The sequence below is a fragment of the Ovis aries genome, chromosome 1 (genome assembly GCF_016772045.2).
Source record: "Ovis aries strain OAR_USU_Benz2616 breed Rambouillet chromosome 1, ARS-UI_Ramb_v3.0, whole genome shotgun sequence".
Classification (NCBI taxonomy): Eukaryota; Metazoa; Chordata; class Mammalia; order Artiodactyla; family Bovidae; genus Ovis; species Ovis aries.
The window spans coordinates 157,499,543-157,523,925 of record NC_056054.1 but is presented as its reverse complement, the minus strand read 5'-3'; the positions used below and the strand labels follow the sequence as shown (position 1 = coordinate 157,523,925).

The following is a 24,383-nucleotide window of genomic DNA, read 5'->3' as shown; positions in this document are numbered from 1 at the left end:
ATCTGTAGTAACTGGCCCAGGAAGAAGGCCTACTATTACCACTCTCTCTAGTAATAATCCAGGACACCAAACAATAACCCAAAATAGCTAGGACATGATTAATAACTGAGAGCTTCCCTAATTTTTGTTTCCATTTCCAACTTAGGACCAATCAGAGAAACACAAATATGTGCTCCTAACCAATCACAGTGGATGCCCTTCTTCTAGTTAGCTTGCCTACAGCTTCCCCATGCAAACAACTTCTAATCAGGGCATAATTGTCCTCAAATTAAAAAACAAAACAAAAAGAGTGTTAAATTATCATCCAGATATGTGACAACTCAGAGAACTCACCTTCTATTTCCTAACGGCTATGTAGCCTGTTCACATGTCCAGGCCTTTCCATTTAGAGAAAAAGGCACTAATGAGATGCAATTAATATCTTTTAAAAATTATTTTCAGATGATCTCTTTATTTAAGTCTAGTAAATTTTGCGTCCCTCTTACCCTTCTGAAATCTGAACTCATCTGTACAAGACCTGACAAAAATTTCTTGACCTTTCTGACACAACACATGTTGTTCTGTATTTTTAAATCTCTTGGTATGTCAATAGAGGCCAGGAAAGAGAGTTGGATACTTGTTATTGTCATCCATTTTCCTGTTCAGTTTCATGTAATTTTATTTCCAAATTTAAAAACTAGGAAATATATGGTTAATGAATTCTCCTAAAAAATATTCAAAGTAGACACTGTTCTGATTAAGAACAAAATAAATAACTGCAAATACAGTAAGTGAAGTGAAGTGAAATTCACTCGCTTGTGTCTGACTCTTTGTGATCTCATGGACAATAGAGTCCATGGAATTCTCTAGGCCAAAATACTGGAGTGGGTAGCCATTCTCTTCTCCAGGGCATCTTTCCAAACCAGGAATCAAACCCAGGTCTCCCGCATTGCAAGCAGATTCTTTACTAGCTGAGCCACAAGGGAAACCTGCCAATACTGTAAAGTTCAAAACAATTAAATAAATCATAGTTCAAAAATAAAGAAAAATAAAAAATTACCATGAGGCATAAAGCTTAGAGAATAAGCTAAACAATGGAAATAAACCTGTAAATTACATCAACAAATAAAAATCAGTTGAACTCCTTGACTTAATTCGATAAATATTTATTGAAATCTTAGTATATGCCAGGTTTTGTTAGGTCCAAAGAGGTTAGTAGTAAACATGATAGACACAGGACCTCCCCACATGAAATTCAGTTTAGTAGAGACCATATTAAACAAGTAATTATGCAAGTGATGTGTGTCACCAAAACAGATGCTCAGGGTGAATTAAGCACATGTCAAGGATTTTCTAAAGAGGTTGGAGAAATCCTTGAACACATTATCACACACCTAAGTTCTTCCTCATCATCACTGGTCAGCTATGCAACATCATATTTAATACTGAAATACTAGAAAGGAACACTTTTAGTATACGAAACAAGACAAGGATGACTACTGCAATATGTGTATACATGTTCTCACCAAGACAAAAGGTACAAAAAAAAATCAGTACTAGTATGGGGAAAAACAAATAGATGAAGCATTACTTGTTCCAAAGAATTTTAAAAAGATGAAGAGCTCACTAGCATTAACTCAATCTTAATACATATTTTAAGGAATATACTGTATTTCAAGGACTACATAAAAAATAGACATAAAATGGCAAACAATAAGTTTTCATTCTAGTGAGTGAAGACAGACAAGAAACAATCAGTTTATATTACAGTGAAGACCAGTATAAAGAGTAAAAGTAAAGTTTCATGGTAATAAGAAAGCCAACTAAACCCTTCAGTTGTATGTGGATCAGGGAAAAGCTTCCCAGAAGATGTTAGAGCCCTGTAGAGCAAAAATATATAAATGGAAAGATCATTCTAGACACCAGAGTTGTTGATTTAGAAATGTAGGAGGCTTGCTTCCCACTGTAAAGAAATTAAAGTGGCTGAGACTGGAAAAGAGAAAAGAAATCATCCTTGAAAATTATCATGACTCAATCATAGAAGGAATGATAAAAGGGTTATAAACAGTGAAATGGCACCATCAACTTTAATCTCAGAAATACGTTCAAAAGTTAAAATGCATGGTTAGGAGTTATTTCCATAATCCAGCTGACAAATCTGTGATCACAACTAGAATAGGGGCAATAGGGTTGGAGAAAAAAGCTAGATTCTATAGATAAGGTCATGGAACTCATGGACTTGGAATAAGGCAATAAGAAAACAGACTCCATGACAGATGGTGGTACATCCACTAAAACCAGGAACACAGAGGACAAAGGTTGCAAAGGATGTGAAGATGCAAACTGTAAAGGTAAAGATGATAAATTCTGGTTTGGCTATGTTGAGTTTAAGATGCCTGTACAATGTTTCAACTAGAATGTATGATATGCAATCTAGTGATTAGAAAAAAGCAGAGTGGAGAGGCAGAATTGTGAGTCATCAGTGTATGCAAGAGAAACTAATTCTAGCTCTTTCGGATATGTATAATTATTTAAGGTAGTAGGTAAGACAATTCCCTTCTCTTCCCACTACTAGTAGACCCATTGGAACAGAAACATTTTTAAAACATTTTTATTAACTCATTTATGTTGTATAAGTAGAAGTGAGGAACAGGTGACTTTACAGCCCATAATTTAAATATTGGCACAGTTAGCATGAGGTAGGGTTATCTGTACCAGTTGGTTATTCTTTTCTGAGATTTGCTAAGGTTGAATAAATCATTGCATTAAACAGTGTGGGATAGAATAGTTGTCTCTAGGAACACATGACTGAAAAGATTCCTTCCTACATCTATTAACTGTTAAACATGATCTGAATTTTCTTTAGAGATAGGGAACCAAATTAGCATAACTTGTTTTAAGGATATTGTCACTATTATGTCTTATGAGGAAGGAGGATAACAGTAAGTTGGATGCTGTTCAAGGCAAGAAAAAAGAGATATGTATGGTCTGTGGCCAATTATTATTAATTCACTTAGCAAATTTTTCTAGTGGCTACTGTAAGCCAGGCACATGGTTAAAAACAGAAGATTCCATTTGGGGCTTCTAGAAGCTCATAGTCTATTATTTAAGACTATTATTAGTCTATTATTTAAGACTATTATTAGTCTATTATTTAAGACTATTAATAAATTTTTTATTTAAGACTCTTAAAATAGACTTAAGAGTAATAGTTCCCCTTAACTAGTTGCTTCATCAGCTGAAATATAGAGGCACACTTAGTTAATACTAAGAATTTTAATAAGCATGATAGGAAATCAAACTAATGTCAAAGAACTAAGAGGTCAACTGCCTTCAAAGAAACAAAAAGTTGATTTAATCAAGATTTCTCTCATTTTGAAACTTTGTCTGGAAAATTTTGAACACTGTCTTGGGCCCCTTTCTCCTTTTAACTGTGGTGCTATTCCTCACAGGCCTTGCTTTGGGAGATGGTGACTGACTTGGACCTGGTTTTCCAGGAAGTGGCTGGTGATTTTTACTACATATAAACTCAAGCCAGGAGACCCCTGGGGGCAACCGGTGGTAACTAAGTAACTTAGTAAACACACGGTCTGAGACGGCAGACTCTTTTGCAGGGGGAGGAGGGGGCAAGGGGGCTACAGCGGAAAAGGAAGAGGAGGAGGAAGATGAAGAAGATGAGGAGGACAAAGACGTGGAGGAGGAAGAGGATGGGAGTACGCACTGGAACTGAGGGTTACTGTTTTTCTTCACATAGAGCAGCCAGTCTACAGCCTGGGGCTGTTGGCTTACAGCTTGGTTTTGGGGGGCTACTGTCAGCCAGGTCTTCTTCTCATTAGCTCCCTGAGTGATACCAGATTCTGATGTAGGGAAAATGTTTGCTATCTTCTCCATTCCTTCAAGATTGTCTTCAGGGGCTTCATCAGGCTGATTTTCTTTCACAGGAAGTAAAAAGGTAGTCTCTGGTAGAGAAAGGATAAAAACTAGTTTCACCATTATCTCTTTCTCAGGAGTTAGTTCAGGTGTTGGGATGACAAATAGTGTGGCAGCATGGGGGTCTTTCCTTCCTGTAAGATGGCCACAGTGAGATTTTATGCAGGAGGCACAGGATAAACAAACCATATAACTCGATGAAAGGCGGGGACCAGGACGAGGATTTGGTCTTCCCCTCATCCTTCGAAAGAGAATCTGCCTACAGAGATCCCTCTGGATTCTGGTCTTGGAGAGAGAATTGACAATTTTATTTACAACCTCATCAGGGACAGTTCCACCTTTAACAATGCAGGGTTGAGTGTAATCTAAAGTCCATGGAATTTCTTTACTGGGTCTTGTCTCTTCATAATGACCAACACTGCTTTTACGCTGGAGTCTGGAGCCCAGTGTTAAAGCAGCTATGTTCCTCATGGAGTGCCTGGAGCTTAATATTGATTGACCTGAGACATTTGGTTTGGGATGAGGTGAGGAAAGATCTGTGGCTTTGTGTTTGTCACTTGGTGAAGTGGTGTTCTTCAATCTGGAGTGACACATTGCTGAGCTTGGGGTCCTGAAGTCATGATCAAGTATTTTGGGCTGGAACAATGGCAAACTCTTTGACTGGTGGACAGAGTATGGTAAAGGTGACTTTCTTGGTTTTGAATTGGACAATGGTAATCTCAGAACGCTGGAATTGGACCTCAATACAGGTGATGTCTGAAGTCTGGCGTCAGGTAATGATGAGCTCAGAGTCATTTGACTAGTCTCCAAATGATGGGCTTCAGGTGATGTCTGAAACAAGTCATTTATTTGAGATGTAGAGCTGAGTGATGGTGAGCTCAAACATCTTTGATTGTGCTCTAACAAAGATGACCATAGGCTGTCCAATGAAGAGGCTTTCTGAGGCTTGGACTGGGGTAATGCTGAGCTAAAGGCTCTTTGATTAGGTTCCAAAGATGATGATGTCCATAGGTAGTCTGGGGAAGGAGTTTCTTGATGTTTTACAGCATATAGTGATGAACTTGACACTCTTCGAATAGACTTCAGTGAAGGTGATGTCCAGAAAAGATCTAGGGAAGATGTATTCTGAGGTTTAGGAAAGGATAACTGTGAACTCCAGTCTGTTTGACTGGGTTCTGGTGACAATGTCTTAACGAGGTCAAATGAAGATGTGTTCTGAGGTTTAGGGTGGGACAAAGGCGAGCTCAGGGCTTTCTTATTAGGCCACAAGGGAGTTCTCCGCTGGAGGTGTAGTGAAGGTGTGGCCTGATGTTTGGAGTGAGATAATGGTGATTTTTGAACCCTGTTATGGCAGTCCCCTGAAATTGTGTCCTGAGACTTAACAGAGGGCAATTCTGAGCATCTCTGTATCTTCTGGCTAGAGCTCGGTGGAGGTACTACAAGGTTATTACTACAGGATTGTACTCTGACCACAGACTGGTTATTGGGTTGATTTAATTTTTCATCTGTGTATTGACGTCTTAATGAGCTGGTTGCAGCCAGTTGGTAAGAGTGTTTTAATGGCACGAAGTGTTGATCATAATATGCTAGTGGCACCATCTTGTGCTAGTCATAGAGGTCTTTCTGAAAGCAGCTCGCTTTCAGAGATGTTTTGGTAACTGATACAGTCTTTTAGCTGGATTCCATGGACAACCAATACTTCTAAACAAATAACTTAAGAAGTGTCAACCATCTGTCTTGTAACCCTTCTAATTCCTAAATATTATAGGTGTCTCAAAATTGAGGTGTAAATGACGTTGAAAAAAAATTGTCACCAATTGAGATTCTTCTCTGTCTTCTCTTTAGCTTCCTAGAGTTTTTTCTTCTTGAGGAAATGACACCTGTTAACAAAACAGTGGAGAGGTTTCAGAAGAGGGCCTAATAGGGATATTAATTTTCTCAAATAATTTGTAGTGACAAGAGAACTACTCTGTGTGTAAATTTTGAGTAAAGTTTTCTAAACATTCAGCTGCACATATGTAAAATAGGTAAATATAATGTTTAATTATTGGACTGAAGACTAACTAATATACCTAAAATGTATAACAGTGCCCAAGATATAGGAGATGTTCAGTAATAGGTAATAGCTATTTTGGGTATTCTTTCAATGATTGCTTTAGTTTAAAAAAATTTGAGATAAATTTATTGCATGAAATAATAGATTCTTAAAGTGAAATGGAAGTTCTTCTTATATGTGAGCATGCATGCTTAGTCACTCAGTCATGTCCTACTCTACCCCAAAATCTCCAAAACAATTCAAGTACAAAACATAAAAATCAATAAAGTTATTTCTCCTTCTAAAGAAATCATGTTTTCTGTATCTTCTATCTTGGTCCTTAAAATCTAGTCATCTAATTCAGTATCACTGAAATCATCCTGGACAGACTCATCTTCCAAAACCATCTAGATACCAGTATCTATTGATTTTATCTCTTTCATATATTAATTCACCTTTTTTTTCCATTCAATTCCACTATTTCTTATACTCTTTTTTTCTATTCAATTCCACTTATACTCTAGGCATATCTCATCTAAACTAATATATTTATGTTTATATGTCTTTCCCCCATAACCTTTGTCACTCTTTCCCCTCTCCTCTGCCACAAATCCAAAAGCAAACTCTTGCTGGTGAGAGACAGTTACTCCTCATCCAAAGAACTTCATTTTGCTTCTGCCTGCATGAATAATAGGGCTTCCTGGTGGCTCAGCAGTCAAGAATCCGCCTGCCAATGCAAGATATATGAGTTTGATGCCTGAGTGTGGAAGATCCCTTGAAGAAGGACATGGCAACCCATTCCAGTATTTTTGCCTGGAAAATCCCACGGACAGAGGAGCCTGGTGGACTACAGTCCATAGGGTCCCAAAAAGTTGGACACCACTGAACATGCAACATGCATGAACAGTAACAACTAAAGTTATTTGTGATTGCTGGATTTTTTGTGTTGTGTCTTAACATCAATACTTTAAAGAGGGGAGGGAACAGTACACCCTACTGCATATATATCACATTCTAACAAACATCTATTTAGTAATATAAAGTAACACCACGATCTTGATGTTTGGAAAGATTTCTTAAAACATAGAAAGCTATAACCATTAAAACATGATAAACTAAAATGAAAAATTCTCAGTCATCAAGAAATGCCATCAAAGAATGGGAAACATAAATATTTGCAATGCATATATCTGAAAAAGAGACTCATATTCATTACAACTTCTGCAAGTTACTCAGATAAAATAAGCAGTGCAGTTAGAATGACAGGCAAAACATGGAATGAGCACATCACAAAAGAGGACATCCAAATACTAATGCAATATAAAAAGATGTTCAGGATTGTTAGAAACCAGGCAAATGCATATTTAAACTACAGAGAGATACTACTGCACATTATCAGAATGTGACTAAAATAATAAGAAACTTACAAAGCTAATAACTGGTGATTATATGGCTTAATTAGTATATTTTATATATATATATATGCACACATACATATGTATATTTATATTCCACTCTTAGATACATCTCAAGAGGCATGCAATGCATGAATATTGGCACCAAAATGCATATCCTAAGATATTCATGGAGTATTATTCCTAATAGCTTCAAACTAGAATTAACTGTCAATCAATAATAGAATATATAAGTAAATTGTGATATATTCATTCAACAAAATACCAAACAACAATGAAAATTAACAGAAAATCTAGCATCATAGAACTACATGAATGAATATCACATAAAAAACACTGAAAAGTATATGCACAAAAACTCATTTGTAATTTTATATCTTCTTTTGTGATATAAAAGTACAAAATCAGCTCATACTAACTATGGTGTTAATGGTCAGGATAATAATACATGTAGGGGAAGTGGAGATTACAAGGGAACACAAATCTTCCAGGGTGGTGATAATGTCCTGTTTGTTGGCCTGGATGCTGACAGTGTAGGTGAATTCACTTTGTGATAATTGAGCTCTAACATTTACACTATGTGTATTTTCCCATGTTTCCTAACTTCAATACAAGGTTTAAGAATACATAACTTAATGCTAATTTGAAAAGACACATCTGACACAAAATTTCACTGAAAAGTGAAACATTAAAGGATGAACCAAGTTCTGGCACCCAGATGCAATGAAACTTTAAAAAAAAAGTGGGGAGGAGAAGAATGCAGTGTGGAAATCCTGCTATCATATGGAAAAGAATAAAGAAATTCAAAACAAATGGAACTAACAAGAATTTAAGACAAAGAAAAATTTAAGACAGAGAAAAAGTGAATATTTTCCACTTTCAAACCTACTCAGCAAATAAAATTCTTGTTTCAAAGAACATGCTTTAACTAAAGCATATAAACATTAAATACAATGCAAGACATCATGGAGGTTTAAATGAAGCTATAAATATGGGGAAAAATAATTATAACTTATGAAAAATTAATTCTCAAATAATTCTTGCTCAAATTCTTCTTTCAGCTATGTCTTTCCAACTTTCAATGAAGATATATTTAGAATGTTATACAAACTTTGTCAGAGTATAATGAACATAGAAATATAATAAAGTTGTTCGGTGAAACTGTCGTATGTAAGTCTGATATTAAAACATAACAAAAATACTTCAAAACTAAAATAAAGTAATAACACATACCATATGCAAAATTCCAAAATAAAACAGTTAACATTTCAATAACATAATAATCTGCTAGCACCAGCTTGATCGCATTCAAACAATGTAATGATTTATTATTAGGAAACATTTAATTTGTCTTGCTCATAATTCACAAAAAAAACTCAATATGTGTTCAAAAGTAATTTTATAAAATTCAATGTCCATTTCTCATAAAACTCAGTAAACTACTAAGAAAAAACTAATTAATGAAAAAAACCTCAAACTGAAATCAAAATCAAATTATTCAGTTGGCACTGAAATATGAGCTATTCCATTATAGATTGATAACAGACAAGCATATCCACTCTCACTACAAGTGAATATCCACTATCACTGAAAGTGAAAGTGTTAGTTGCTCAGTTGTGTACAACTCTTTGTGACTTCATGGATTGTAGCCCACCAAGCTCCTCTCTACGTGGAATTCTCCAGGCAAAAATACTGGAGTGGGTAGCCATTTCCTTTTTCAGGGAATCTTCTTAATTAAGTAGAATAAAGAAAATTATAGAGATTGGAAACAAAATAAGATAGAAACAAGAAAAGCAAGAATATACAAAGCTGCTTCTGTGAGATCAATGAAATAGAAAATATTTAACCAGATATATCAGGGGAAGAAAATGACATAAATTACAAATATCAGGAATGAGACAGCTGGCATTACTATGGACTCTGTGCTGTGCTATGCTTAGTCAAGTTCGACTCTTTGTGACCCCATGGACTGTAGGCTGCCAGGCTCCTCTGTCCATGGGGATTCTCCAGGCAAGAATACTGGAGTGGGTTGCCGTGCTCCCCTTCAGGGGATCTTCCCAACCAAGGGATCAAACCCAGGTCTCCTGCGTTGCAGGTGGATTCTTTACCCTCTGAGCCACCAGGGATGCCCATTATGGATTCTGCAGATATCTAAAAAGAAGATATTTCTGTGAATAATATTACACCAATATAGTAGATAACTCAGAGGAAAGGGGCATATTTCGTGAAAGACAAACATTGCCAAAGCTCACTCAAGAAAAAGTGGAAAACCTGAAGATCCCTATATCTACTAAATAAATTGAATTGGATCTTAAAACTTTCCCACAAAGAAAACACAAGACCCTGGTGGCTTCATTGGTGCATTCCACAAAACATTTAAGAAAAAGAATACCAATTCTGCAAACACTCTTCCAGAAAATTAAAAGGGAACAATTTTTTCCTAACTCATTTTGCAAGCTAGCTATTACCTGATACCAAATTCAAATAAAAACATTATTAGATTTTTAAAAGCTACAGACCACTATTCTTCATACAGATGCAAGATTTCCAAACAAAATTTTATCAGGTCAAATCTAAAAATATGTCAAAAAGATAATACACTTTTCAAAATCCATGAACTCAATCTTATCATGAAAAGACATTTGACAAGCCCAAATTGAGGAAAATTCTACAAAATATTTCACCAGCAGTCTTCAAATGTGCCAAAATCAAGAAAAACAAGGAAAGACAGAGGAATTATCACATACTGGAGAAATCTGAATATAAAGATTAAAGGCAACTTGGTATCCTGACCTGGATCCTGGGTCAGCAAGAAGATATTGAAGAAAAAACTGGGGAAGTTCTATTATATTAAAACCTGTAGTTCAGTTTATAGTATTATACCAATGTTAATTTCTTTGTTTTAATAAATATGCCATGATTATGTAAGATATTAACACTACCAAAACCTAAGTAAAGAGTTGAAATGCAAAGGAGCTAGAATATACAAAATAACTTTGAAAAACAAGAAAGTTGGAAGGACAACATTAACTGATTTCAAGACATTAAAAAAGCAACAATAGTCAAAACTGTCTGGTATTGGCACGTGTGTGTGTGTGTGTGTGTGTGTGTGTGTGGAGAGCCTCTCAGTCGTGTCTGACTCTTTACAATCCCATGGACTGTAGCCTACCAGGCTCCTCCATCCATGGGGTTTTCCAGGCAATAGTACTGGAGTGGGCTGCCATTTCCTTCTCCAGGGGGTCTTCCCGACCTAGGGATCGAACCTGGGTCTCCTGCATTATAGACAGATGCTTTACCGTCTGAACCACCAGGGAAGACAAATGGATCAAGGGAAGAGAATAGAAAGTTCAGAAATAGACCCACACATATATAGACGGCTGATTTTTGAAAAAGTGTAAAGATAATCTAGTGGAGAATAACACTTTCAAGTGACATTGTAATAACTAGGTATATGCAACTGCAAAAAACAAACTTTGGTTCATACCCTACATTACACACAAAAATCAATTCATAAAGGGATCATAGATCTAACATAAAACCTAAAACTACAAAAGCTCTGGAAAAAAGTCACAGGAGAAAATCTTTGTGATTTTGGCATAGATTTTTAAATGTGTCACCAAAAATAAAATTAATAGAACAAGTGAATAAATCGAATTTCACCAAATTAAAAGCTTCTGCTATTTATAAGACACTGTTAAGAAAATAAAAAGGCAAATCATAAACTTGGGGAAATATTTGCATTTATTGTTATTAAGAGTTTATAGAGAGAGCTTAAGAAAGCAAACAATCCAATAAAAACTGAGTAAAATATTTGGACAGCTTTCCAAAGATGATATGTGAATGGGAAATAAGCACATGAAAAGATATTCAACATTATTATTCATTGACTTCCCTGGTGGCTCAGATGGTAAAGTGTCTGCCTACAATGCGAGAGACCTGAGTTCAATCCCTGGGTCGGGAAGATCTCCTGGAGAAGGAAATGGCAACCCACTCCAATATTCTTGCCTGGAAAACCCCATGGATTGAAGAGCCTGGTAGGCTATAGCGCATGGGGTTGCAAAGAGACTAAGAAAGCAAACAATTCAATAAAAACTGAGTAAAATATTTGGACAGCTTTCCAAAGATGATATGTGAATGGGAAATAAACACACGAAAAGATATTCAACATTATTATTCATTAGGAAATGCAAACTGAAACTACAGGAGAGACAATTAAATACCTATTAAAACAGCTAATATTTTAGAAGATGGCCATACTAATCCAACTCTACTAAGGAGATAGAGAAAATGGAACTCTCATACATACACTGCTGGCTAAAATATATAATAAATCAAGAAGTCTGGGAAAAAACTGACTTTTTTTTTAAGCAAAATATCCATGTATCATATAATCCAGCCAATCTACCTCTAGGATTTACCCAAAAAGCAAGCATACTCCATGAAAAGACTTACAGAAATATGCTCACTGATGCTTTAGTTTAATAGTCCAAACTGGAAATAACCTAATGATCATTAGCAGGTGAATGGATTAACAAATTGTGGTAAATCCTTTTGTCAATATACTACTACCACCAAGCTCAGCAAGCTTATCTGCAGATAAGTGTTTAGGAACAAGATGTTCACAAAATGATAGACAAAAGAATTGATATAAAACAAAAATAGATCCATGAGCTAACCTCTCAAATGTAACACCCTCCAAAACAAAAAGAGTACAATGAGGCAAATGCTTTGTATTCTCAGTAAGCCATCAAAAGAGAAATAAATTCTTTCTCCAGGAAACTTATATAATAAAAACATATTGCATAGATTCCTTAAAAATTGGTGATGTGTTTAGCATTAAAAATACTCAGTATTCTTGCTGTGTGTATAGATTTTCTAAAAATTTCTACTTGAGTTAATACTTAGAATATGTAATATCTAATCTTAACTTTTGTTTTTGGCCTAAAGTAACCTAGCATTGTTTTTTAATCTGTTCAATTGCTTGGTCTGTTTAAACCAAATTGACTCCTGCCTGCCAAACTCTCAAGGCCTGTGTTAAAATTTTCACAATCCAAGAGATTTGAATTTAGAGAATTTTGTGGAAGTCAAGTATTAATGCACCAAATTCTGAGTGAGGATCGATCAGTCAAAAAAGATAATCCTCTTCTGGGAAACAATTGCATGTACAGAGGCTCAGATGTACAGAAGACTTCAGAAGAAACCTCTGTAATCCGAGGCTTATCACTAGCCTGCCCTGAGTACATGGCATTTCCACCTTGTTGAGCTCAGACATTCAGCTTTCATCTTCTCCCATATGTAAACCCACGAGAAAATCTCTGATTTATACTTCAAGGCTACCTTCTCTGAACTCTTTTTATCATTCATGGTCACCAATCTACATATTTTTGTTTTTGAAAATGCCTCTTACCAAGAAAAGTTTCATGAACACTAAAAATCTGGCTATTTCAATGATTCTTAGAGCAACTCTCTCGCCAGGCAATTTTGTAGGATATATGCCGCCTTCATTCCCTATGAAGAAAAGTAATCAAGAGGAGACTATGTTCTAGTGCACAGAACATGGTGCACTAGAATAAATAAATAAACATATGTATTTATTAAAAATACATATAATTAGGTATAATTGCTACTATTTCTGTAGTTCTCTATTCCATAAAAACTGTGACCAAATTCTGCCATTTTTAACCTTCAATCAAGTTGTCACTCAACAGGGACCTGTTAGTGGAGTCTACCCATGAGTTCTATAGGAATTCATCCAGAAGCCAAATATCACTGCCACATAGCTGCATGCCATGCTATCTATCCTCTGTCTCCATCTCTCAGACAAGTTCAAGAACCGCTGGTCTGGTGTGTCAGTATGTAACTAAGTCAGCCCAGACTGGCCACATGAGATACATCAGATATGTTCAAGAGGCTACAGAATAATAAGCTCTGTAAAAATACATTAATTTTCATGCTTCTATATGTCTTTTTGTTGTTGTTGTTGTTTTGTTATAATTTCAGAAAAACTTCCTCAGGAACAATGTTAAAACATCCACCTTACATATTTTAACAGAATAAAAGTGTCCTACCTACCCTCTCCCCCCATGACAAGAGCGTAGGGTGCAACAAATCTAAACCTGGTATGAAAACGGGAGAGGCTGAAGAGTAGAGGCGGACAGTGGATTACTGGGCACGGAGTGAATCAAGACAGTTTGCTAGGATTCATCCATTCCCACCCACAGTATTCAAATTGTCATCACATTCTAGAAAATATCTCTGTGCAGTCCATTCAGAAAAGCACCATGGAGACACACACACGAATAGCTTTCCTGAAATGTTTAATGGCATAGAAGAAAGAAGAGGGAATTTAATTCAATGAACTACTTTAAAGCCAATATGACAGGTATAAAAGTATAAAGATTACTAAGGCTTTAGTAAAGGGGCTTCCAAGGTGGCGCTGGTGGTAAAGAACCCGCCTTCTTCAGGAAACTCAAACAGGGGCTCTGTATCAACCTAGAGGGGTAGGATGGGGAGGGAGATGGGAGGGAGTTTCAGAAGGGAGGGGATATATGTATACCTATGGCTGATTCACTTTGAGGTTTGACAGAAAACAGCAAAATTCTATAAAGCAATTATCCTTCAATAAAAAAATAAATTGAAAAAAAGAACCCTCCTTCTAATGCAGGAGACATAAGAGACTTGAGTGTGATCACTGGGTTAGGAAGATCCCTTGGAGGAGGGCTTGCAACCCACTCCAGTATTCTTGCCTAGGGAATCCCATGGACAGAGGAGCCTGGCAGGCTACAGTCCATGGGGTCACACAGGGTCGGACGCGACTAAGCTTCTTAGCATGCGTGCACACGTGGAGCCTAAAAGAAGAGGGAGTAAGTCAGGTGCAGATATAGAACAAAACTGACAACACATGGCGCAATGAAAAAAGCACTCTGGAAAATGAAGAATAAAGATAATAGTAGGAATTAAAGTGGTAGAGAAGGGAAGACTGCAGAGCTTCATATGTAAGAACCTCTGAGTGACTTATTTGGAAGGAAGAAGGAGAAGGCTGAAGAAGAGAAGAGGAGGAGATGAAAACAGGGGTGAAAAGAGAAGCAAATGTGAAAGGAAATTTATTTATAAGTCCAGAAAATAATGTTGAGTGGCACTGAATAGAATTAAATTATAAAAGGATTTCAAGAGTTTTGACTGAGAACAAATTCTGGAGTTCACAGAAGACTTGTTTGAGAACCCAGCTCTAAAAGAGTAATGTGTGTGAAAAGGAACCATTACCATCAGCCTGACTTTAAGGAACTTGACTGTGAAGAGCTAAGCACAGTTGAAAAATGTCATCTTTACAGGAGGTCTGGTTGATGTTAAAATAGAGAAAAGCTCAACTATGTTGGTATATAGAAGAAAAAGGATCACAGAGGTAAAGTCATGACATGTCACATAGGCTGGAGACAGGAGGATTATTTGGACAATGGAAAACCTTCTATGTCCATCACTGGAAGGACTGATACTGAAGCTGAAGCTGCAATACTTTGCCCACATGGTGCAAAGAGCTGACTCATTGGAAAAGATTCTGAGGCTGGGAAGAATGAAGGCAGGAGGAGAAAGGGGTGACAGAGGATGAGATGGTTGGATGGCAACACCGACTCAATGGACATGAGTTGGAGCAAACTCCGGGAGATAGTGAAGGACAAGGAAGCCTGGTATGCTGCAGTCCATGGGGTTGCAGAGTCGGATACCACTTAGTGACTAAACAACATCGAACAAATTCAGGAGTTAAAAAAAAAAAAAAAAGACGTTCTCCAAAAAAAAAAAAGAAAATTTTTCCTTTTTTCTGATCTATCACATATACTAAAAAGGATGAAGGAAGAAAGGCAGAGGGTAAGTCCAAAAGAAAATTCTCTTTGTGGGGTACTTTTGGGAAATATATAGTTTGTCAATGTCTGAATACCACCCACCAGTCAAAAGAGCAGAGAGGGCCCTGTACTAGAAATATGCATAAGCAAAATTACATATACCTTTCTCAAAATCATAAATAAAATCATTTATAGTCATACATCCAGCTCAATTCCCCCTGACTTACAAAGTGTTGTTGTTGTTGTTCAGTTGCCCAGTCATGTTCTACTCTTTGAGACCCCGTGGGCTGCAGCACTCCAGGCCTCCCTGTCCCTCACCATCTCCCAGAATTTGTCCAAGTTCACGTTCATTACATCCATGATGTCATCCAGCCATCTAATCCCATGATGCTCTCTTATCCGTCAGCCCTCAATCTTTCCCAGCATCAAGGACTTTTCCAATGAGTCATCTGTGCTCATCAGATGACCAAACTACTGGATCTTCAGTTTCAGCATCAGTCCTTCCAGAGAATATTCAGGGTTAATCTCCCTTAAAATTGACTGGCTTGACTCCTTGCTGTCCAAGGCACTTTCAGGAGTCTTCTCCAGCACCACAGTTCGAAGGCATCAATTCTTTGGCGTTCTGCCTTCTTTACAGTACAGCTCTCACAACCATACGTGACCACTGGGAAGAGCAAAGCCTTGACTATACAGACCTTTGTCAGCAGAGTAAAGTCTGCTTTTCAACACACTGTCTAGGTTTGTTATCACTTTCCTTCCAAGAAGCAATCGTCTTCTGATTTCATGGCTTCAGTCACCGTCTGCAGTGATTTTAGAGTCCAAGAAGAGGAAATCTGTCACTACTTTCACTTTTTCCTCTTTTATATGCCATGAAGTAATGGGGGCAGATGCCATGACCTTAGGCTTTTTTAAATTTAGTCTTAAGCTGGCTCTTTCACTCCCCGTCTTCACCCACATCATGAGGCTGTTTGTTCCTCTTCATTTTCTGCCATTAGAGTGGTATCATCTGCATATCTGAGGCTGTTGATGTTTCTCCCACCTATCTTGATTCCAGCTTGGCATTTCTCATGATGTGCTCAGCGTATAGGTTAAACAAACAAGGTGACAGCAGACAGCCCTGTAGTTTTCCTTTCTCAATCTTGAGGCAATCAGCTGTTCTACACAGGGTTCTATCTGTTGCTTCTGGACCTGCATACAGATTTCTCAGAAGACAGATAAGATGGTCTGGTATTCCCATTTCTCTAAGAACTTTCCACAGTTTGTCATTATCTACACAAACACTTTAGTCGATGAAACAGAGTTAGCTGTTTTTCTGAATTTCCCTTGCCTTCTCTATAATCCAGCAAATGTTGACAATTTGATCTCTAGCTCCTCTTCCTTTTCTAAATCCAGCTTGGATATCTGGAAGTTCGTAGTTCACATAATGCTGAAGCCTAGCATGCAAAATTTTAAGCATGACCTTACTAGCATGAGCAATGAGTGCAACCGTCTCGTGGTTAGCACATTCTTTGGTACTACACTTCTTGGGAATTGGGATAAGGACTGACCTTTTCCAGCTCTGTGGCCACTGCTGGGTCTTCCAGATTTGCTGACACAATAAATGAAAAACCTTGATGGCATCCTCCTTTAGGTATCTGAATAGTTCTGCTGGAATTTCATCACATCCACTAGCTTTATTAACACCAGTACTTTTTTTGTGTGTGTGTGTGGTTTTTATTTTTTTTTTAGTTTTTTTTTAGTTTTTTTTTTTTAGTTTTTTATTTTTTAAATTTTAAAATCTTTAATTCTTACATGCATTCCCAAACATGAACCCCCCTCCCACCTCCCTCCCCATAACATCTTTCTGGGTCATCCCCATGCACCAGCCCCAAGCATGCTGCATCCTGCGTCAGACATAGACTGGCGATTCTATTCACATGATAGTATACATGTTAGAATGTCATTCTCCCAAATCATCCCACCCTCTCCCTCTCCCTCTGAGTCCAAAAGTCCGTTATACACGTCTGTGTCTCTTTCCCTGTCTTGCATACAGGGTCGTCATTGCCATCTTCCTAAATTCCATATATATGTGTTAGTATACTGTATTGGTGTTTTTCTTTCTGGCTTACTTCACTCTGTATAATCGGCTCCAGTTTCATCCATCTCATCAGAACTGATTCAAATGAATTCTTTTTAACGGCTGAGTAATACTCCATTGTGTATATGTGCCACAGCTTTCTTATCCATTCATCAGCTGATGGACATCTAGGTTGTTTCCATGTCCTGGCTATTATAAACAGTGCTGCGATGAACATTGGGGTACATGTGTCTCTTTCAATTCTGGTTTCCTCGGTGTGTATGCCCTACTAAATAGACATTTCTCCAAAGAAGACATACGGATGGCTAACAAACACATGAAAAGATGCTCAACATCACTCATTATTAGAGAAATGCAAATCAAAACCACAATGAGGTACCACTTCACACCAGTCAGAATGGCTGCGATCCAAAAATCTGCAAGCAATAATTGCTGGAGAGGGTGTGAAGAAAAGGGAACCCTCCTACACTGTTGGTGGGAATGCAAACTAGTACAGCCACTATGGAGAACAGTGTGGAGATTCCTTAAAAAATTGCAAATAGAACTACCTTATGACCCAACACCAGTACTTCTTAAGGCCCACTTCGAACTCCAGAATGTCTGGCTCTGGGTGACTAAGCACATCTTGATGTAATCCGGTTCATTAAGGCCTATTTTTTAATCCAGTTCTTCTTTGAGTTCTTTCCCTTTCTTCTGATCTCTTCAGCATCTACTGGGTCTCTGCCATTTATATCCTTTATTGTGCCCACCTTTGGATGGAATGCTCCCTTGATGTTTCCAATTTGCCTGAAGAGATCTCTAGTCTTTCCCCTTTGTTGTTTTCTTCTACTATTAAGCACTGTTCATTAAGAAGGACTTCTTGTCTCTCCTAGCTATTCCTTGGAACTCTGTGTTTAATTGGATGTATCTTTCCCTCTCCCTTGCTTTTTGCTTCTCTTCATTCTTCTGCTGTTTGTAAAGCGTCCTCAAATAATCACTGTCTTGCTTTTCTTTTTCTTTGGGATGGTTTCGTTCACCACCTCCTGTACAATTGTATAGTATACCTACAAAGTAGTGGGTGTCAGTTTATACATCAGAAACTATTTCACGTCATTTGGTTTGCCAGGCAAATCCTAAGCCTGCTGAAAGCTCCCAAGTTTACGTATAAGATTGCATGTTCCCTCTGCATAGAAGAACACCTCATGTTCACAAAAGCTGGAGTTCAATGTGTCTTTGTATGAAGGGAGTCTGTATATGAGAGAACCTTAGTATTGTTATACAAAAACAGTAAATCCAAAGTGCGTTACTTTTCAGTTCCATCCTGCAATTCTGTACATATCAAAACCTAATGTCATAAACAGAAGGGATCCTCCATATACTTTGAGAGAACCTAGGAGATTTAATCTTTCAATTTTGTTTCTTAATTGGGCAGCACAAGGTCAACTAGGATCTAGGGACTGTCTTCAATAAGCAATAATTGGCTTAGATATAAATAAAGATGTAAAGATATAGATATAGACAACCCCAGGTGGCTCAGTGATAAAGAAACCTCCTGTCCAGCTGGAGATGCAGGTTTGATCCCTGAGTCAGGAAGATTCTCTAGAGTAATAGAAACCCACTCCAGTATTCTTGCCTGGGAAATCCCATGGTCAGAGGAGCCTGGCATGGGTTGCAAGAGAGTTGGACATGAATGAGTGACTAAAAAATCTATTGCAAGGGGCGTCCCAGATGGCCCTAGTGGTAAGGAACCTGCCTGCCAATGCAGGAGATGTAAGAGACATGGATTTGATCCCTGGGCTGGGACATCCCCTGGAGGAGGTCATGGCAACCCATTCCAGTATTCTTGCCTGGAGAGTCCCATGGACAGAGGAGCCTGGTGGGCTACAGTCCATAGGGTCGCAAAGAGTCAGATATGCTCACACAATCTGTTGCAAGAGTATCTTCAAATAAAACCTCTTTGTTCTGTTTTGTGTAGGAATTCAGGGTTTCTTGAGGTATATGTATTACCCAGGATCTCAAGATCACAAATGTGAAACGATGTCCAAATTCTGGGATGCTTAAGAGGACAGTTCTATCCTATCCAACTCATATCCTTCCTAATAAATCCCAACAATCTCCCAATCCCCTTCACCATACATTTTCCACTGGTGGTGGTTTAGTTGCTAAGTAGTGTCCAACTCTTTGCGACCCCATGGACTGTAGCCTACCAGGCTCCTCCCTCCATGGGATTCTCCAGGCAAGAATACTGGAGTGGATTGCCATTTCCTTCTCCAGGGGATCTTCCTGACCCAGGAATCGAACCCGGGTCTCCTGCATTGCAGGCAGATTCTTTACCAACTGATCTAAGAGGAAACCACAGAGACTACATTTTTCCAGAGACACTAGAAAATACTGAAAATGCAGAAAATGTGTAAATTGACCAGATGACATTTCAGTTTCAGAGATTACTTCAAACATCATTCTTCTGTACATTTGAAATTAAATTTAACTTTTAGAAAGCAACTGGATTATGCACTATTTGGGATCATCTACTTAGTCAAGAAAATAACTTCTGGTCAGTTAATCTATGACAAAAAGCAGCAAAAAATATACAATGGAGAAAAGACAGTCTCCTCAGTAAATGGTGCTAGGAAAAATGGACAGCTACATGTTAAAAGAATGAAATTAGAATATTCTGTAACACCATATAAAAAATCCAGTATGAATTAAAAACCTAAATGTAAGATTGAATATTATAAAACTCTTAGAGGAAAACACAGGTGAAACACTCTTTGATATAATTCGTAACAATATTTCTTGATCCATCTCCTAGAGTAATGGAAATAAAAATTTTAAATTAGCAAATGAGACCTTATTAGATTTATTAAGATTTTGCACAGCAAACTGTAAACAAAATGAAAAGACAACCCTTAGAATGGGAGAAAATATTTGTAAATGATGCTACTGATAAGGGCTTAATTTCCAAAACACAAACAAGTCATACAGTTTAACATTAAAAAAAAAAAAACAACCAAACAACTCAATCAAAAAATGGGCAGAAGACCTAAATAGACATTTCAAAGAAGACATACAGATGGCCAACAAGCACATGAAAAGATGCTCAATACTTCTAGTTACTAAAGAAATGCCAATCAAAACTACTATGAGATATCACCTCATAGCAGTCAGAATGGCCATCATTAAAAAGACTACAATTAACAGATGTTGGAGATGGCGTGGAGAAAACAGAACTCTCCTACACTTTTGGTGGGAATGTAAGTTGGTGCAGCCACTATGGAAAACAGTACAGAGGTTCCTTAAAAAACTAAGAAGAGAGGAACCGTATGATCCTGCAACCCCTCTCCTGGGCACATATCTGGAGAAAATTGTACTTTGAAAAGATAGGTGCACCCCAATGTCCATAGCAGCACTATTTACAATAACCAAGACATGTCAGCAACTTAAGTGTCCATCGACAGATGAATGGATAAAGAAGATGCAGTATATATACACAGTTCAGTTCAGTCACTCAGTCCTGTCCGACTCTGCGATGCCATGAACAGCAGCATGCAAGGCCTCCCTGTCCATCACCACCCCCTGGAGTTTACCCAAACTCATGTCCATTGAGTCAGTGATGCCATCTAACCATCTCATCCTTTGACATCCCCTTCTCCTGCCTTCAATCTTTCCCAACATCAGGGTCTTTTCAAATGAGTCAGCTCTTCACATCAGGTGGCCAAAATATTGGAGTTTCAGCTTCAACATCAGTCCCTCCATGAACACCCAGGACTGATTTCCTCCTGGATGGACTGGTTGGATCTCCTCACAGTCCAAGGGCCTCTCAACAGTCTTCTCCAACACCATAGTTCAAAAGCATCAATTCTTTGGCACTCAGCTTTCTTCATAGTGCAACCCTCACATCCATACATGACCACTGGAAAAACCATAGCCTTGACTAGATGGACCTTTGTTGACAAAGTAATGTCTCTGCTTGTTAATATGCTGTCTAGGTTGGTCATAACTTTCTTTCAAGGATTAAGTGTCTTTTAATTTCATGGCTGCAATCCCTATCTGCAGTGATTTTGGTGACCCCAAAATAAAGTCAGCCACTGTTTCCACTGTTTCCCCATCTATTTGCCATGAAGTGATGGGACTGGATGCCATGATCTTAGTTTTCTGAATGTTGAGCTTAAGCTAACTTTTTCACTCTCCTCTTTCATCAAGAGGCTCTTTAGTTCTTCTTCACTTTCTGCCATAAGGATGGTGTCATCTGCATATATGAGGTTATTGATATATACACAATGGATTATTTATTACTTAGCCATAAAAATGAATAAAATAATGTCATTTGCAGCAACATGGATGGACCTAGCAATTACTATATTAAGCAAAATAAGTCAGACAAAGATAATAAGTCAGGCAAGATATGATATCACTTACGTGTGAAATCCAAAAAAAAATTACATAAATGAATTATTTACAAAACAGAAACAGACTCACAGACACAGAAAACAAATTTATGGTTACCAAAGAGAATTGTGGGGCATGAGGATAGAGGGGAGATTAATTAGGAGTTTGGGGTCTGTGTATTCAAAAATCAACCAGGTAATTCAACATTAAGATCACGTCACTATTGGCTTATCTATCAGTTTTATTTTGGAGTCAAATATTAGTTTGAGTTGAGATAGGAGCTACTTCTTCAAAGTCAATAAATATTTATGTATTAATTGTGCAATAACAATATTTCTAGTGACTGAATGAAATGCAGTTGCAATATGTTATATATATATATACATATACTATATGGCTAAAATTTGCATAAACATTTCTCCCTTTTTAATGAAGTCACAGTTTAAAAGTATATGGAAAAACCTAAACATCTTGACTTTACAAAAATTGAAGCTATCTATGATAATGAAACAGTGGATCAAGTTTTCATAAGATCAAACATTTGTGCAAGCAACTTTCTTCCTGGAAATGGTCACTAGGTTTAAAACAGCAATGACAATAATGTAAGGGAAATGTGATATACAGGTCTCTAGAAAGCAGCTGTGCAAACAAAGGGAAGAACTTTATGGAAAACCATGACACATTAAGAGACCTGTTGATTACATTTCATGTCTAATTCAAGAAATTTTGCTTAAACAAAATCAAGAACATAACCTCAAATGGATAATTTAGTAGGTTACACACTGCCTTCACATTACTTGATTCATGTTTTTCACTTGACAGAACACCCTTTGCAGTCTGTATCTAAAATGATTAGATTTCAGTAATGCAGATTTTGTACCAAATGCATTAAACTAGACACATACACATAACATTCCTGTTCTTTGTGTATTTGAAAAATAGGATAATGTTTACCATTTTAAGAATGAAATAGGATATTTTAAAATATCGTACTTGGCAAGTAGCTAGCAATATTAATCTTCTTTTCCAAATCCAAGAGAATAGTTTTCTCATCATGACAACATACTGAAATATTGCCATGATGATAGGTAACATTTTAGTATTCTGTAACTTACCACATCTGAGTAATGCCTAACCTTTTGCTTATCAGAAAATGAGTTTATAGAACTTCTTGAAATAAACTGTTAATGCCTTCAGCATTAATTTTTTTCACTAGTTTAGATCATTTCTTAAAAGGTCTTCTATAAAAGATAAATTTAAATCTTCTATGCCCTTGATTTTATAATTAAAAGATATTTATCTGAGTTCTAGTATTTTTTCTGATATCCCTTCAAATAATCTTCAGAAAAACAAATTATAAACAAAGATAAATCAATTTTTGATTATCTTATTTAATGAATACTGTCATTTTAAATGTACAAATTTAAAAATCCTTCTATAAGAGACAATTCTTCAATATTCCCCTTGAAGACATTATCTGATACTACAAAAGGAATTTTGCTATCCATTTTTACTAAAACATTACACTGAAAGGACAAACAAAAGTGAAAAATCTATTTAAACCTTTGTATCACAAATATCTCAAATCAGGATGATTCCATTAACCCTTAACTATTTCCTAATCCTCTACTTTTCAAATATTTCTAGTCATAGAAAAAGGGGGAATGGCAAATGAGGTAATATTGCAATAATAATAACTAATAATAATAACTGAGAGCATTTACATTATTCATCTTTCCTTTTTACAGTAACTTTTTAATGCTCTACAATCTTTTCAGTAGATATTAATAATAACTGCATTTTTTCAAGAACAAGGATCCTGCCCTGTGGGACACACACACTGGGTTTGCCTTCATGATTTTTCTCTTCAAAGGCGGATAAGAAATATCCTTTTCGGTCTTTCCCTTGGATATAGAAGGCCATTTCTGTTTCTCTTTCTTTAAAGGATAAATAACCTTCTGTATCATCATCTCCTCTCGGCTGACTGCTGCCAGCATCTGTTTTCAGTCATCCGCTACATACCTTCTAAGACTTTTCTCTTCATCTTTCTGACCTTCTTTCTCTGACCCAAATCTCTGCACCTCTTTTCTCAATTTGCACTCATTTTTCCTAACTCCTACACCCTTCTTATAGTTTATATCAAGCTCATTGTTTTTATATGTTCCTCACTTATAATACTATCAAAAATTGCTATGTCAACAATTTTAAGTATTCGAGGTAAAATCCAGATGTTTGTATTGAACAGCAGTGCCAAACACCAGACACTGAAGTATAGAAAGGTGGGGGGTGGGGGGAAACAGACACTTAATATAAACAATATGTTTACAAATCTTTACGTACTGGGTGAAATATTTTTTAACTCATATAGCTAGACAGAATACTGAATGTGTGTAAGAAATAAAAAGCATTAAAATTATTGTTTGAAAAATCATATTTCTATATCGTTTCCACAACTTTAGCTGGATTTACCGAGTGTACAATTGTATTTTAGTTTTATTATTAAAAAGCAGCTCTCTCTTCCTCTCCCACGTGCGTGCACTCTTTCTCTCTCTCTCCCTTTCTCTCTCCCTTTCTCTCTCTCCTCCTCTCCCATGCACTCCTCCACTCTCTTCCCTTCAAATCTTTATGTTGGCATGCCCTCACACTTTGAGGATGGATTCTCCTGCTATCTTCTAAATAAAATAGAGCTGTAACACTGATTTGCCTAAGAGCTATAACACGGTTTGTCCAAGACCTGAGAG

At 37.0% G+C, this 24,383-nt stretch overlaps 1 protein-coding gene across 1 annotated transcript; it reads right to left on the bottom strand.

The window, feature by feature from the left end:
* Positions 1-1,018: 1,018 nt before the first annotated feature.
* On the bottom strand, positions 1,019-5,545 carry CSNKA2IP (casein kinase 2 subunit alpha' interacting protein). The gene has a single exon (XM_027959645.3). The coding sequence runs from the start codon at positions 5,506-5,508 to the stop codon at positions 3,334-3,336; it is 2,175 nt and encodes a 724-aa protein (XP_027815446.1). The 5' UTR covers positions 5,509-5,545; the 3' UTR covers positions 1,019-3,333.
* Between the last annotated feature and the right edge of the window lie 18,838 nt (positions 5,546-24,383).